The sequence below is a fragment of the Pollicipes pollicipes genome, unplaced genomic scaffold (assembly GCF_011947565.3).
Source record: "Pollicipes pollicipes isolate AB1234 unplaced genomic scaffold, Ppol_2.1 Scaffold_6138;HRSCAF=7277_pilon_pilon_pilon, whole genome shotgun sequence".
In the NCBI taxonomy this organism is placed as follows: domain Eukaryota; kingdom Metazoa; phylum Arthropoda; class Thecostraca; order Pollicipedomorpha; family Pollicipedidae; genus Pollicipes; species Pollicipes pollicipes.
The window spans coordinates 3774674-3788838 of record NW_023596818.1 but is presented as its reverse complement, the minus strand read 5'-3'; the positions used below and the strand labels follow the sequence as shown (position 1 = coordinate 3788838).

The 14165-nt window shown below is 48.8% G+C and overlaps 1 protein-coding gene across 1 annotated transcript; it reads right to left on the bottom strand.

Annotated features, from left to right (window-relative positions):
* Positions 1-7136: 7136 nt before the first annotated feature.
* LOC119106311 (FK506-binding protein 2) lies at positions 7137-10716 on the bottom strand. Its single transcript, XM_037229926.1, has 4 exons — positions 10478-10716; positions 9242-9405; positions 8549-8745; positions 7137-7871 (listed from the first exon to the last, which is right to left on the bottom strand). Exons 1-4 carry the CDS (start codon positions 10648-10650, stop codon positions 7773-7775), a joined length of 633 nt encoding a protein of 210 aa, XP_037085821.1. The 5' UTR covers positions 10651-10716; the 3' UTR covers positions 7137-7772.
* Positions 10717-14165: the final 3449 nt, after the last annotated feature.

Sequence of the window (14165 nt, the reverse complement as noted above, 5' to 3'; positions counted from 1 at the left end):
TCGCGCAGTGCCCACACTTTACCCCGGAGCACTATCGTCACTTTGGTTGTCATGTGCAACGTAGATTGTCCTTGCATTCACTCATAGGCGAGGACCCCACTATCGATGTGAGAGCGGTTCTTGCATTTTTTTAACGACATTAACTTCACGATCATTTACTCACCTTTACCGCAGCTTCTAACGCCAAAAACGACCCTGACTGGAAGCACCCCAGCGTACCTCTTTTGCACTCTGCGTGTTGCGGCCGTGTTGTGCTATTTACATACACTTGGGAAACGTATAACAGCAACCTTTATGTTATAGCACGACATATTTCCGCACAGCAATAGTTTGAGCGCAGAATGACCGTTGGATCTCGACAAGCCACTAAGCCCAAATAACAACAGGACGCAACATGCTCCCGCTGTATGCGCGAGCACCGAGTCAGGGTTTTGCGGCCAGGTCCTGTCTGTCCACCCCTGCCGCCGGCCTTGCCAGTCATCGATTCGGCACGCCCAAATACACGCCCGCTGTTGATCCTTAGATCTGGCAGGGGCACCGATTGTGTTTCTGCTATCTCAAACTTATATCAGGTTATTGACATGCGACCGGGTGGGCGACTGAATGCCCTTCGTTCGGGGGCGCGGGGTCAATTTGACCCCCTGAGATGTCAAAAATCAACGATAGTTAGAAACCAAGTGTTATAAGATAGATCACCTGTACGTAAACTCAATTGTGTCGAAATTTTTTGGTTCCTAGGTCATGACCTTGGTGGGCCAAAAAGTCAAACTCAAGCGGTCGGTTGGTGTCAGTCAGTGCCACAGACTGCTCTCACATGCAACCGCCGTGGGAGGGTAGATTACGTGTTCGTAAGCAAAAATATCGTACGAGGTCGGTAACCTGTTCGTACTTTATAACGCCAAGGTGACCAAATATCTTCAAAAATTGTTCCTCTTTCGCCATTCGAATAAGCGTCAGGGATTACGGTAGGTGATATCTTGCAACACAAAATATTGGCATGTGTCATTTTAGGTCAGCGACCTACTCTGACCTTTAAAGACTATATGAAACATTTCTGCTGTGGTCCCTGCCATTAATAATTTGAAATGGGCACCAGAAATTAACTCCTTCAACCAAGCTCTGGAGTCAAAATCATCAAGTTGTTTTTTACCTTTTTGCGCCCTTGATAACTTACGCCAGGTCAATAGAAGTGGTTATAATTCTATATTCAGTAGAGTATCATTGCCTAAGAAACTATCTCAGATATGTATGGCTTCGTGTAGCACTCCGCTGTTGCATCACTTTCAACGGACACCGCGGGCCGCGGGCCCACATGCTGTTTTTTCAAAGTTTTTTTCAGCTTCTGTTTTGTTTTTTTTGCCCGCCTACTCGTTCCGGACATGCGCGACAGGACGAACAATAGCGGGCGGCCCGTTAAAAACACCGACCCCGTCGGAGCACAATCACTTTCAAACAGCGCACGAACCACGTTTAAGTCGCTGTCGGAGAACATTTGAGACGGACACGGTGATGGGAGACTGTATCGGCCCAGCGCGCCGACGGTCAGGCGCTCAGCGCCTACACCTCTGCAAAATGTAGGCCCGGCGGAGCAAGCGCCGACCATTCGGCAGTTCTCTGAGATCCTCGGCTCTTTTTTCCTCGTAGACAATTAAGAAAGCGCGTCCTGACAGTTTCTTAGATTACATACTCGGAGATTAATTCCGATCCCTTATATGTCGTGCACTCTTTTCGTGTTTGCGTCGTATCGCAGTAATAAGTATGTCTAATACACAAACATGTCGCCAGCGTGTGTTGTTAAAGGGCGTGCTGACCCCTGTCTGGTATTGCTCTATGCGCTTTAGTGGACAGTGTGCATGACAATAGCAGATCATTGAATAACGTGCGGCCTGACTTTTGTGCCATGAGAAAGGACGCGTGGTGGTACAGGTCCATGCTGTTGAGGTTGATATCTCTACCTTGGAATGGCGCATATTCTGCGTACAGCATGGGGGGACTGTGAATTTCCACGAGTTCGATCACTTTTTTTGTCCTGACGTCAAATTTTTCATTCCATCGAATGCTTACCAAATTGCCAATTGTTGATCAACTCATCACATTTGACGATTTGCCAAATGCTGCCAACCATTCCCAAGCCCACAACCAAACTGAAACTACTAAATTCATATATTTCGTAAACGTAACTATACCGGCGAAGTGGCCCACTCGCCTCGCGGATCACTATTTGTAAACGCATTCCAAACATCATACAGTCCACAACGTCATGTGCGAGTACGTAACCACAAAACGACACCAGAACTTCATTCTAAATTACTGAGTCATTCACGGCGCTTGTTGCTGTTATGCGACCTGGGCTTTGGAAATCACGTGTTTGCCATGTGGCGTCGGTGAGAAATACGTCGGGTGAGCATGACAATATTGCAGAGAAGTGAGGAACCTGTGCTACTATTACGCGGAAGGCCATCACTGAAGGTGTCGCCTAAAATTAAAAGAAGAAAATCAAGAATCTTACCTAACTAAAAAAGTGAAATTCCTCGCGCAACATAGTGGTGGCCATTACATCTCACATCTTACATCTTGATGTAACAGTGAATCGAGATATATCAAGAATAACGGAAAAATTCGCGTAACAAACATGCCCCTCAGGCGGAGTGACTTTTCATGGCTGTCGTGAGATGTAACAAAAATTTTAACTAGCTTTGTAGCGATTCGGTCGCTCGAGGGCGGCGGTGGTGCACGTTATAAAGTCGGTGGGGTTCCGAAGACTTCAGTCACAAACGTTTTGCTCAGGAGCTCGGATCTGTGCAAGCACAGGCAATGTCTCGACAAAACCTCGTCAATTTCAGTTGCTCCTTTTTGAAATTAAACTCGAAGGACCTCAGTTGCGCATAAAGGCTATAACATAAAAGCTTAATCATTTCATATTGTAGCATTGCTCCATTCTATCTTAGAAAATAGCATGGAATCATGGACATGAGTGGTGCATCCCCCTATATTACAGTACATGCCAGGACAGTAGCCACTACCGTTATGTCCTAATCAGTCCACGTTTTGATGCGATTTGGTATCACACTTTTGAGCATCAAAACGCTCACCATTGGAGCATAAACGATATTCGCCACTAAAAATACGTGAAAACGACACATGTACACCTGGTGAATTACTTTTAACCTAGCAAAAGATGTTAAATGCAGCTCGCGAAAAATAAAATTCCCTATCCCCGAACCTGCTCAGTGCTGAAAACGCCGTGTTAAACGTTTAGCCTATATATATATATATATATATATATATATATATATATATATATATATATATACAGTGTGCATGCATGAAGCTACGCATGAGCAGGGCCCAGCACTGCAAGCAACCTTCGTATTTGTTCCGAGGGTTCTCGACCAGGGCGACACCTATATAGTCCGAGGCTGTGTGTGAGGCGACACCTATGAGAATTGCTCGATAAAATGTTTGATCGCATTGACGTGCTTTGGAGTAACTTCACGTCCTAACTTCCGTATGACCATGTCTCAGCGAATGAGCACAGTGGGTATGACAATATACTATATGCCATTAGTTACATCTATCTCGTTAACGGCCAGACCACTAGAAGCCACAAACAGCCAACGGGTGCCAAAGCAACGCAGTTGCAGACCCCACCTTGTCTAAACTGAGGGCCGGCCCTACCCTGTCCTAACCGGGGCCTACCCCACCTTGTCTAAACTGGGGCCAACTCCATGCTGCTTAAACGTTGTCCAAACTTGGGCCTAACCCACCCTGTCTAAACCGGGGCCGACCTCACCTTGTTTAAAGAAGGGCCGACCCCCGCCCTGTCTAAACTGGAGCCGACTCCATGCCGCTTAAACTGGGGCCGACCACACGCTGTCCAAACTTGGGCCGACCCCACCCTGTCTAAACTGGAACCGATTCCATGCCGCTTAAACTGGGGCCGACCCCACGTTGTCCAAACCTGGGCCGACCCCACCCTGTCTAAACTGGAGCCGACTCCATGCCTTTTAAACTGGGGGCCGACCCCACGTTGTCCAAACTTGGGGCCGACCCCACCCTGTCTAAACTGGGGACCGACCTCACCTTGTTCAAAGTAGGGCCGACCCCATGCTGTTCAAACTGGGCCGACCCCACCTCGTTTAAGGTAGGGCCGACCAGGAACCAAATCAGCTCCACGGTCAAGGTCGACCCAGTGCAACACAAAACATGCCCTCGCTAAGCTTAGCTGGACTTAATGTAACTGCCCTGATAAAGCAAACCACGGAAGTCCGAGTCCCTGCTGAGCAGCTCTGCATGTAAGTACGCCTCTGCTGAATGACCAAGGCTCTGTCCTAAGGTGTGGAATGTGGGATGTTGTCAGTGCCGCAGCTAGCCAACCACTTAGCCAAGGTGGGTGCCTTTGTCTCATAGAAATTGGTTGCTAAACATATGCAGTAGCATTTAAAGAATCGTTTAGACCAAGAAAAGCTTAATTTTTACCCTTCACCCTCTATTTTTAATAGTTTGAATCGCAGGATTTAGAAATGAACTACCAAGGTTAGTCCAATGACATTTGTCCCACCAAATCCTGACAAGTGGTTTTCGAGATTTCTCTGGAAGCGGGGAGGAGGCAGAACTGGCCCCCCCCCCCCCCGCAGCTTAGCGTAAATCTCACAGCCCGTGGGGAATAAGGTTTTGTGCTACACAACACTGTGAGGCATCAAAGCATACTCACTTCAACAATGTTCTTGCACCTACGACATTGACACAGCACCATGACAAGAAAACAACTTCTGTTATAGATTTCTAGATAACTTAAACGCCTGGCGGGCTCGTCCAAATATTTCGAGGGGATACAGACACCCCCAGGACAACGCTGGCTGCGCCCCTGGGCGCAGTCCGCACCGAAGCCCATGCCAACCACCTGACGTTTAGTTTTGATAAACAGCCTTTCGCCTCGGCAGGATTACCCTCGATTCAAAATAGTAAGAGCTCGTAGTTTGAGCTACAATAATGCAGCCGTCCTGATTGAGCCATGACTCGCGCGTAGTCACACGTGTCTCCGCACCGCACCAACAGACCATCAGGGGATCAGGCGGGGGGCTAGTTGGACCGACGACAGCCTGTTGCCTAGCACCGCCAGCAGTGCGGTGGCTGGCTGCAAAATTTCTAATCTTGTTACAGGCCGGAGAGCTTACGGTTCTATTGCTTTAACAAAATAAGCTATGTGCTGCAAATTGCTTATCTCAAATCAGTCTTACGTAATAAATGGGAAACCTTGTCAGTTGGCCCTTAATATCTCGAGATCCGTCAGAGACCCATAACCTGACATGTTCGGAATCAACGTGACGGAATGAAGGCTTATGCAACATGCCGGTCCGGAACAAAACACCATACGCGATGCAACGCGATAAAAATCGCCCTATGAGGAGAGCGTCGGCAACGGTCGGCTTCGCGTCACCTAAAGTGCATGGGCAGTGAAGGATTTCGGCATCCGCGTACCGATCGTTCGATTGTGTGCTGTCATTTGCGAGAAGGATATGAGATTCCGTAGACTAGATAGCTTTTGCTCATGCTATGCACAAGGCCGTAAAAGGACGTCCATATCTCTCGTTTTGCAGGTTCTCAGGACTTATGTGACAGCCAGTTAACCAACCAACTCCCTGTAAGTTGGCAATGGCTCGGTCCAGCGCGGACAGCTAGCTGAAGTTTCCCTCCGCTGAAACCGCAGATTTCGCCGGTCGACAGGTCCTACCGACCTGGAAGAATGGTGCCAAGACCCTGCCTGGCTCAGCGAGCAGGTCATCCTCGGGCAAAAACACTTCGTTGCTGATTATATGAACCCCTGGCAAGGGCAATGGGGGGTAAGGTCGAAATATGGTGCAAAGGTGAACACTGGTGGAAACGTATTTTTGCGAACATATACTCCATTAACACGAGTGATCTGCAGCTGGAAATTTCATTGGAATGTTTCCAGCTATGAAATGCAAATACGTACACCAACGACGAAAGATTGATTTGGAACATAAACCGAACATAATTACATGAAATCCCTGCTCCACAGTCCCTCTTCCATCACCCGGGCATCGCTGGGGTCGCAGCTAGTACATCATATTGCCGAACTTTGAAATTGAAATAATATTCTGGTAAGATTGATAGTCCTGCCGTACGTAGTGCAACCATCTAAAAATGTATCCCGATGATTTGCTTGCTATTTCTATTCGACCAATATATCGTTGCATCTTGAAAGTCAGTCATTATCAGCACAATGACCCACGTCTCCCCCAGTCGGACAAGGGCAAAAATACAGGATCGTTTGCAGAAAGGTGTAGCATGTATGCACGCCGAGTAAAAACGATTGCATGCATCAGCGACAAAATCGAAGTGGCTTAACACTCAATGCCTGCTTTTGAGACGGCATCCGCAAAGTTGCGATTTGAAATATGCTCGGCGTGGAACAATTAACAGCCTTCAGATGTTCGCCTTGCACGCTGTCCCAGCTCAGGCAAGCCAACGCATCGGAGACCAGCACGCATCTAACCCCGACTGAGGTTGAACGCTGTCCCAGGAGTCGCTGACGGTGAATCACATTTTACGTAACTTTCCAACCCTGCTCAAAGTCGACGCACCAAATTTGCTGATTTTCGGTCACACAAGATATGTGCAGCAGTCGTGATTATCGCGACGGGAAAAGTCAAGCAAATCTCACCAAACGCCCCGGAATTAAACGGGAAATTCCTGCACCGCCACGACCGCAAATACCGGGGACTGGTTTGCAACGTAACCGTGCCAGCCGGAAAACTACATCGTCGAGCAGCCCTTACGAAAGTCGCCCACTCACGACTTTGGACTTAAATGGAGCGGGTCGCCACGCTGTTGGTGGCGGGCCCGCTGTCCAGACAGAACGGCCGCCTGGGATTTGTGTGCCGGTGTCAGTAAAGCCTTGGGTCCCTGCCGGCTTCGTTGAAGAACGGGTGGCTAAACGACCGTCAGTGACCGGTGTTGTCACACGCAGACTCGTTTCGATTCCGGATTTAAGTAGGACTTAGTGGCCTTGATTCAACCCATCCAAACATGCAGACATATCCAATGCTTAATCTCTAGTTTAGAGACAGGCATATTATCACATTCCTAATTTCAACAATCTGAATAAAAAATTTTGAAGACAGGGCGGATTTATTCTTCCGTATATCAGCAGCCACAGCTATGAAAGTCGTTTCTGGCTAACTGTGCGTCCAAGATAGATACAAAATGACGGAAAACGCTTGAGCACAAGCTTTTGAAAATCACCAGATGACTACCGCACTTTAACGAGGCAATGTTTATATTGACCCTGATGTAAACGACACCACCTTATCTGTACAGTCTACACAGAGTACAAGTGAATGCTTCAAAAATATCCGACACAGATAGCCGCAGCACCTTCAGACACCATGCGATTGCAGCGGTGAAACGTCACCCCTCATGCTTTCAGCGCCTTGACACCAGATCACGGCCTACAATCACAACGCACGATTTTTACAAAAGCCATTCAAAATAAAAAGGCATCACGACCACCCTTCCGTCTGAACCCATTCGCCAACAACTGCGCAGCCTAAACACTGCACACGGAACATTTCGTCGTTTACCAAATAAAACAGACCACTCTTCCATCTCCTTGACCCGGGTTCCGATTCTATCCATGCGTATACATTCACGCATAAAATTTCAACAGGCCCACCGCGGCCGAAGCCTCTTGTCCCCCCTCCCCTCCCCTACCCCTCCCACCAGCTAACTACCACCCGGCGCGCGCGTTAAAGCTCGTCGTGTTTCGGGCCCGAGAACTCCTCATGCGAGATGAACCCGTCCTTGTCGGCGTCCTCGTGCTGGAAAATCTCCTCGATCAGCTTATCCTGTAAACGGACGGACGTCGTTAGTCCACAGGGTGATGCTGGATCTCGACTGTTCGGACCACGAACACGCTATGGCGTCGGGGCGGTCCCCAGCCACGCTAGCGAAGCACGCAGCCCGCAGGCAGGTGCAGCTCCCATTCAGGCGCAGGGAGAGCCGTTTGACCCCCGGACTATCGCATCCAAAAGAGTGGCCATGACACGTGGAGTGTTACACTTTCCCTCTCACGTCCGGGCAACCATATGTCGCAACTGATCCCGGTTACAGTCTCAGTGACGCCTTACGTTCGTCCATGTGACCAAGGATCCATTAAAATATGGTGGTCACTAAACCCTCTCTCTCTGGACGTTAGTCGCCTGTCAACAGCACCTGGTGCCAAACTCCTGCGCTGGTCTAAGCAATCTGCACTCCAACCAACAACTAAGCTTTCTGACCGGTTTGTCGGGGTTTTCCTGGACAATGCCGCGGTGAAGTAGGTCACAAAACAAAAAGATCCATTGCGCCGCCATACTGAATACAAAAACACATGTACTTGGCCCACTGCCGCAAACAGTATGGTGACTGGTTAGAAACTAACCTTCATATCCCCTAGCATCATTTAAACACCCAGAGACCACCCAAACCAGGGCGAGTCAACTCCAAACGGGCGACCACAACGCGCTCGCCAGCCGGCGCGCACCTGGTTCTGCAGCATCTCGTCCATCTGGCCTTCGGGCATCTCGCCCTTCTGCTGCTCCAGCTGCTGCGACAGGTAAGTCTGGATCTCCTCGCGGCTGATCTGCTGGTCGCCGTCCGTGTCCACCATCTTGAACACGTTCTGTGGCGGCGGCGCCTCGTTGATCGACAGCAGCTCAACGTCAAAGTTCAGCGTGGCACCTGCGATAGGTCAAATAGCACCGGGTCAGCGAGGCTGCTGTCAGCAGCAGGCCGGCAGGCGTCAGGTTTCCGGCCGCGTGGTCACCTAACAATGGCTCCTGCGCGTCGAACCGAGTCAAACAGGCACACAGTCGGGAGAGGGCATGAGGTTTGACATCCCCTGAGCCCTGCACAGAGTAGGCTTCACACACGAGAGACATGGGGCGCAATGCCACGGCCCAATTATTACCCTGACGACCAAAGCCTATGCCTATGCCAATGCCGATGTCAATGTCATTACTCCACGGATCACACATATACGCACACACTTCCGAATTGGGAGACCGTGCCACATGCACCAATGAGGTGGGCAGCACAAACACCCAATGATCACATCACTAAATCAGGACAGCTCGCCCCCAGCACCATATAAGTCGGTGACCCAAGTATCTCCCACACATGGCGCTAGAACAGGGAAGAACGTAAGCAAGCGCTCTGCCCGTGCCCCCTGACTCACCTCCCGGGATAACCTCGCCGGCGCCCTGCTCGCCGTAGCCCAGGCTGGGCGGAACGACCAGCTTGCGCTTCTCTCCAACGCACATGTCGGTCAGGCCCTGGTCCCAGCCCTTGATCACCTGGCCCACGCCCAGCTGGAAGTTGAATGGCTGATTCCGGTCCAGGCTGCAAGCAGAACCATGTGGTCAACATACATACTTGGTTTGCATGTGTCTTAATGTGTGAGAGCCAGACTTGCCCTCATCCTAACTTATTTGACAATATTTCACAATAGCTCCACTTCTGTCACATTGGACTTATACTGACAACTCCAATATTCCATCTGTGAGTGCACACAAACATGTTTAAATACAAAAGGTCACAATTTACACCCATATATATTTTGATTTTCCATTGGATTAATCAATCCCCAGTGATGAAGTTAATAATTTCTCATCATTCATTTTTCTTATCTTTATCACCACTAAATTATCAGCATCATTTTAACTCACAGTGGACAGGCTGGGACTTGTGAACCACCCATAAGCAATATTAAAACATATGCAGTTTAAGCTGGTTAGATGGTCACATGCACTGGTAATAATTAAATCATGTTCCTACTTCAAATTGTAGATGCATTTGCTTTGTTTACATGATTATCAGTCATTGGGTACAACTACAATTTTACTTTTATATCCATTTCCCAACAATGCAGGGACAAAAGATTGATGAGGATGATGCTTATGGTAAGCCACAAAGGAAGACAGCATTCTTTTAATAGTGCACTGATCACATGAAAGATACAGTTCACCACACCTGCACAAGCACAAGTTTCCAAAATGTTCCACACATGAAGGACATCGGGTAAACCAATTTGATTCAACATTTCGCAGAGGGTTCAACCCAGGGGCCAGCAATGCCCCACAGATGGGCTTCTCATTAGATTCAGCCTGTATCATGTTGACAACAAATTTTCAGTAAATATATAAATAAACATACAAAATAGTCTGCCATTCCAGTAGCAAATCCATCCTTGCAACCAAATAATTCTCAATGAAAGTAAAAAGGAAGCAAATTTGGAATAGCACTGAGAATTTTATTCAAGTTTTGTGGCACCCCAGCAAAATATTGGGTGGGCCGAAATCAATCTTGCAGGTCCACAGCAATGATGGTGGCCTCCACCCCTACAAAAGAAAACAAACCAAAACCCATCCAGTGTCCTGGATCGTGCCGGATGGTCGGGCAACACGACACTCACCTGGAATCAAATTTTGTTCCATCTGCAAGTGTTCCAGTGTAGTGCATTGACAGCATGTCCCCATTCTTTGTTAGTTTCTCACATTCCTCAGGCTTGAAAACATTCTCCACTTTAAGTTCATCCTCAGCACAAACACAGACCAGGGCAGCAAAGAGGCAAATAATAGTCTTCATACTGAAACTTGAATAATTTCGTTCTGGAAGCGCTGTCCGGAAGTTTGTTTTGGAAGCAAGGAGCAGCAATGCTCACACACACAACTTGAAGTAAAACTAATAATCTAAAACAAAGCTCTGGCACAATGCAACCCCCAGCTGTACAACCGCACACGGCCGCACCAACCGTACTACCCCTTCGAGGAAACGCCGCAGAACTGAGCGCAATGCTGGAAGCCGCTGACGCCGTTGCCACGACAACAGTCGTGTTATTACCAGATGTGGTTTATTTCTAGTTTACTACCGTTTCTATTTTCAACATGCTGCTATTGAAAGTACATATATCACAATTTCCTCGAAAAATATTATTTATGAACTAGCTTGTTCAACAAGTCTAGTTTCAAAGCACATCACTCGCTTTTTTTCTAGAAGTGGTAACTATATATATCAAAAATGAAGTATGTAATAAAATATAATATAGCATGCATTGAAATTAAGCTAAGAACCACCAAGGAACTCATGACGAAGCATTCGTCACATGTCAATGATCCCCGGAGCGTGGAAGCGGGGGCCGGCCGTAGCCTTGCAGTTGGTGTTACGGTAGAGAACAGACGGAATGGATATCTAAAAGGTACTCGCCAAATGTCAGTTTCATCTAGAGGCACGGGTAAGGGCTATAGGGGGGGGGGGGGGGGGGGTACCCTAGCGGCCGGAACGGCTCCTTGGGATCGACGACCAGCAGCCTGATTTGAGGTCACGATGGCCGAAGGTCGCGTTAGGGGTCTCCGGACCGCAGAACTAGGCCCTTGATTGGCAGTTAAAGGGCTTTCTGCGCCGATTGGACCCCTGAGTCGATGAGGGCCTCTATCTCGATCAGGCGTCACCAGCACCGAATAGTCTGCCCCACGGGTGTCGATTTGTATTGTTTTGTGAGGGTCCTGCCGCCCATGTTGAGTTCCCCCCCCCCCCCATGTTGAGTTGCCTCCTCCCCCCAATGTTGTCTTGCCCCCACAACGTTTTTGGCTGGAATAATACAAAACACGTGGGTAAAAGATGATCATAACACAAAGACTATCTTCTTTGACGTTTCTGCGTAGTGACGTCTCGTTCCACTCTCATGGCAAAAAGTCATGGATGCGCTCACCACAAAATACAAACAGAAACAGCTGAGCGGCTGAACGAAGCAACAAACTTCACATACCTAGCGCAATAAGACTTCCAATGGTTTGAGAGGTTAAAGTGAAAAGCTTTGGAATATGGGGATGACCAAATCCTTCATGGCTAACCCCGCCCCCGTCCTCCACAACCGAAATACGTGCCGTCTCCCATGAACGTCATAGAAGAGCGTCATCGGCGCCCTAAGGTGGCCTCTAAAGGGGCGCTTTCACGTGCCGATCAGAAGAGACGCTTGCGTCTAGTACCTGCTCCCTGGATCCAACCCGGCATGACTTCTATTCTGCTTAAATTAAGGACTTTTATAAATTATACAAAGACTAAAAACTTATATTGCGTTTCACCAAAGTAAGATGGCCTAATTCCGGTGAGAATAAATGGTGGAGGGGGGGGGGGGGGGTAGGTTATCGAGCCTTCGGTTCGCCCACTGCATTATTTACAAAAATTGACACCCGGTCTGCTCCGTGTTGGCCTCGGCCTGAGGACCCATTTATTAAGCAGGGGCAATGCCGGAACCAGTGATTTACATTGGCAGCCCCTGAGTCCATAAGAAGCCTCCGTTGCCGGTCGGGGTCGCACAGTCCCTACCTAACAGGCATCCAGTGATGGCAAGGGGTCCCGGGCGGGCCAGGGGCAGTGATCGAAGGAGCCTGAATGGGGCCCGAAGGGGCGCTCGGGACCACTGATCAAGCACGCGATAGGTGGGCCTGAGAGTATGTCTGTAGGTCAAATCAAGGATCCGGCCCGTAGTGCCGGTCCCACAACATCTGCTGAAAAGGGGCAGGGACGGGCGCCGATGCCAGAGGACCTCTTGCGTTGGTTGGGACCCTCTGACAATGAAAGCAGGCGTGAGAACTCACGATTAGTGTCGGCAATGACGCCCTGGCTTTGTCAGCCAGGGTACCCGGTGCCGAATGGGGGCCTCTACCCAGAGGCGTCGGTGCCGCGGATTTTGAGTTGGGAGGGGCAGAGTTTTCCAGGTGTCTCCTGGGCAAAATCAGGTGTCCTCACAAGAGGACCTCATGTGCAGTGTGGTATTGAAGGGAAAGGGCGTCGAGGGCGGGTGCCCTCTTATAAACTTGCTATATGTATCATATCCAAGTAAGTAAACATCAGCAATCCAAAAATCCGGAAAGGGGCCTACTGATTAACCAGTGAGGGCCCCCGCTGTCCAAAAACGGAACATTCCGACCCGGAACCGTGACAATTTAAGGCATGAAAGGGGCTTTCTGAATACATGTAGAGGGTACTTCGTAACCAGAAACAAGGCCCTCCTTGTTTGTAACGGGGTCTCTCAAGCCAGTAAAGAGGCTTCCCTGGAAAAATGGGCCTGCTTATCTGGAACGTGGACTAACTTGTCGTAAAGGTGGCATTATGATCTAGGAGATGGGCTTCTTGATCTAGAAGAAGGTCTTCTGACCCCGAATTATTTATCTGTAGCTCGTTTATGGTGCTTCTTTGATCTGAGCTTTGGTGAACTAAGGGTAGCTACGATGCCTTTAGTTTGGGAAAAAGGTCTACCACAAATTGTGGGGGCAAAAACATACTCTTGCCCCAACGCCCGCCGAGGGGGTGGTTAACCGCCAACTATGGCGCGCTACCCTCCTGCTGCACCCCCCGTGCATCCACCATATTTCAGCCAGGGTCCGCTAAGCCGAAATTAAGCATCTGCGCCAGTTATTTAACTGCCTGCAACCATAAGGGATCTTTTTGCGCCAAGAAAGGTCACTGTCTCGATCCGGGGCCACTGCCCGGGTCAGAGGGCCACCGCGTCAGAGGGTGGACGAATTCCATCTCAGGATATCCAGATCGACAATTTGTCAGGGCTTTTAACAGCAAGTCACAGTTTTTATAGGTCAATAGCAGACGGGGGATTATGCAGGGAGTAGCTGCCGTTCATTACTACGATGCAGTGTTAATCCAACGAAGAGCTAAGATATGCGAAAAACACACGCACATGCAAACGAATTTAAGTAAACAGGTATCATGCATCACACATCATTCGTGCATGTAAGCAGCTTAAAGCAGGCAGGCATCCTCCATTATGCATCACTAATGCATGTAAGCAATTTATGTGAAACAGGCATCACGCATTACGCACCAGGCATCAATTATGCAAGCAGACAACTTTAAATTAGCACACACCACACACCAAAACCCTAATCACACCCGCATAATCGGACATAATGAGCCCTGTATGCTAATGTCTGGTTGCCGACTTTTTATGAATGGATTTACTTATTTTCCTACCTGGATGGCTTTGTGCGCTGTAGATGACTTTGAGCTCTAAAAGGGAATGTGGTCAGTGCCTCCCTGGATTTCAGCCTGAGTGAGTGAGTTTTTTTTGTCCAAAAAAAGGTTGT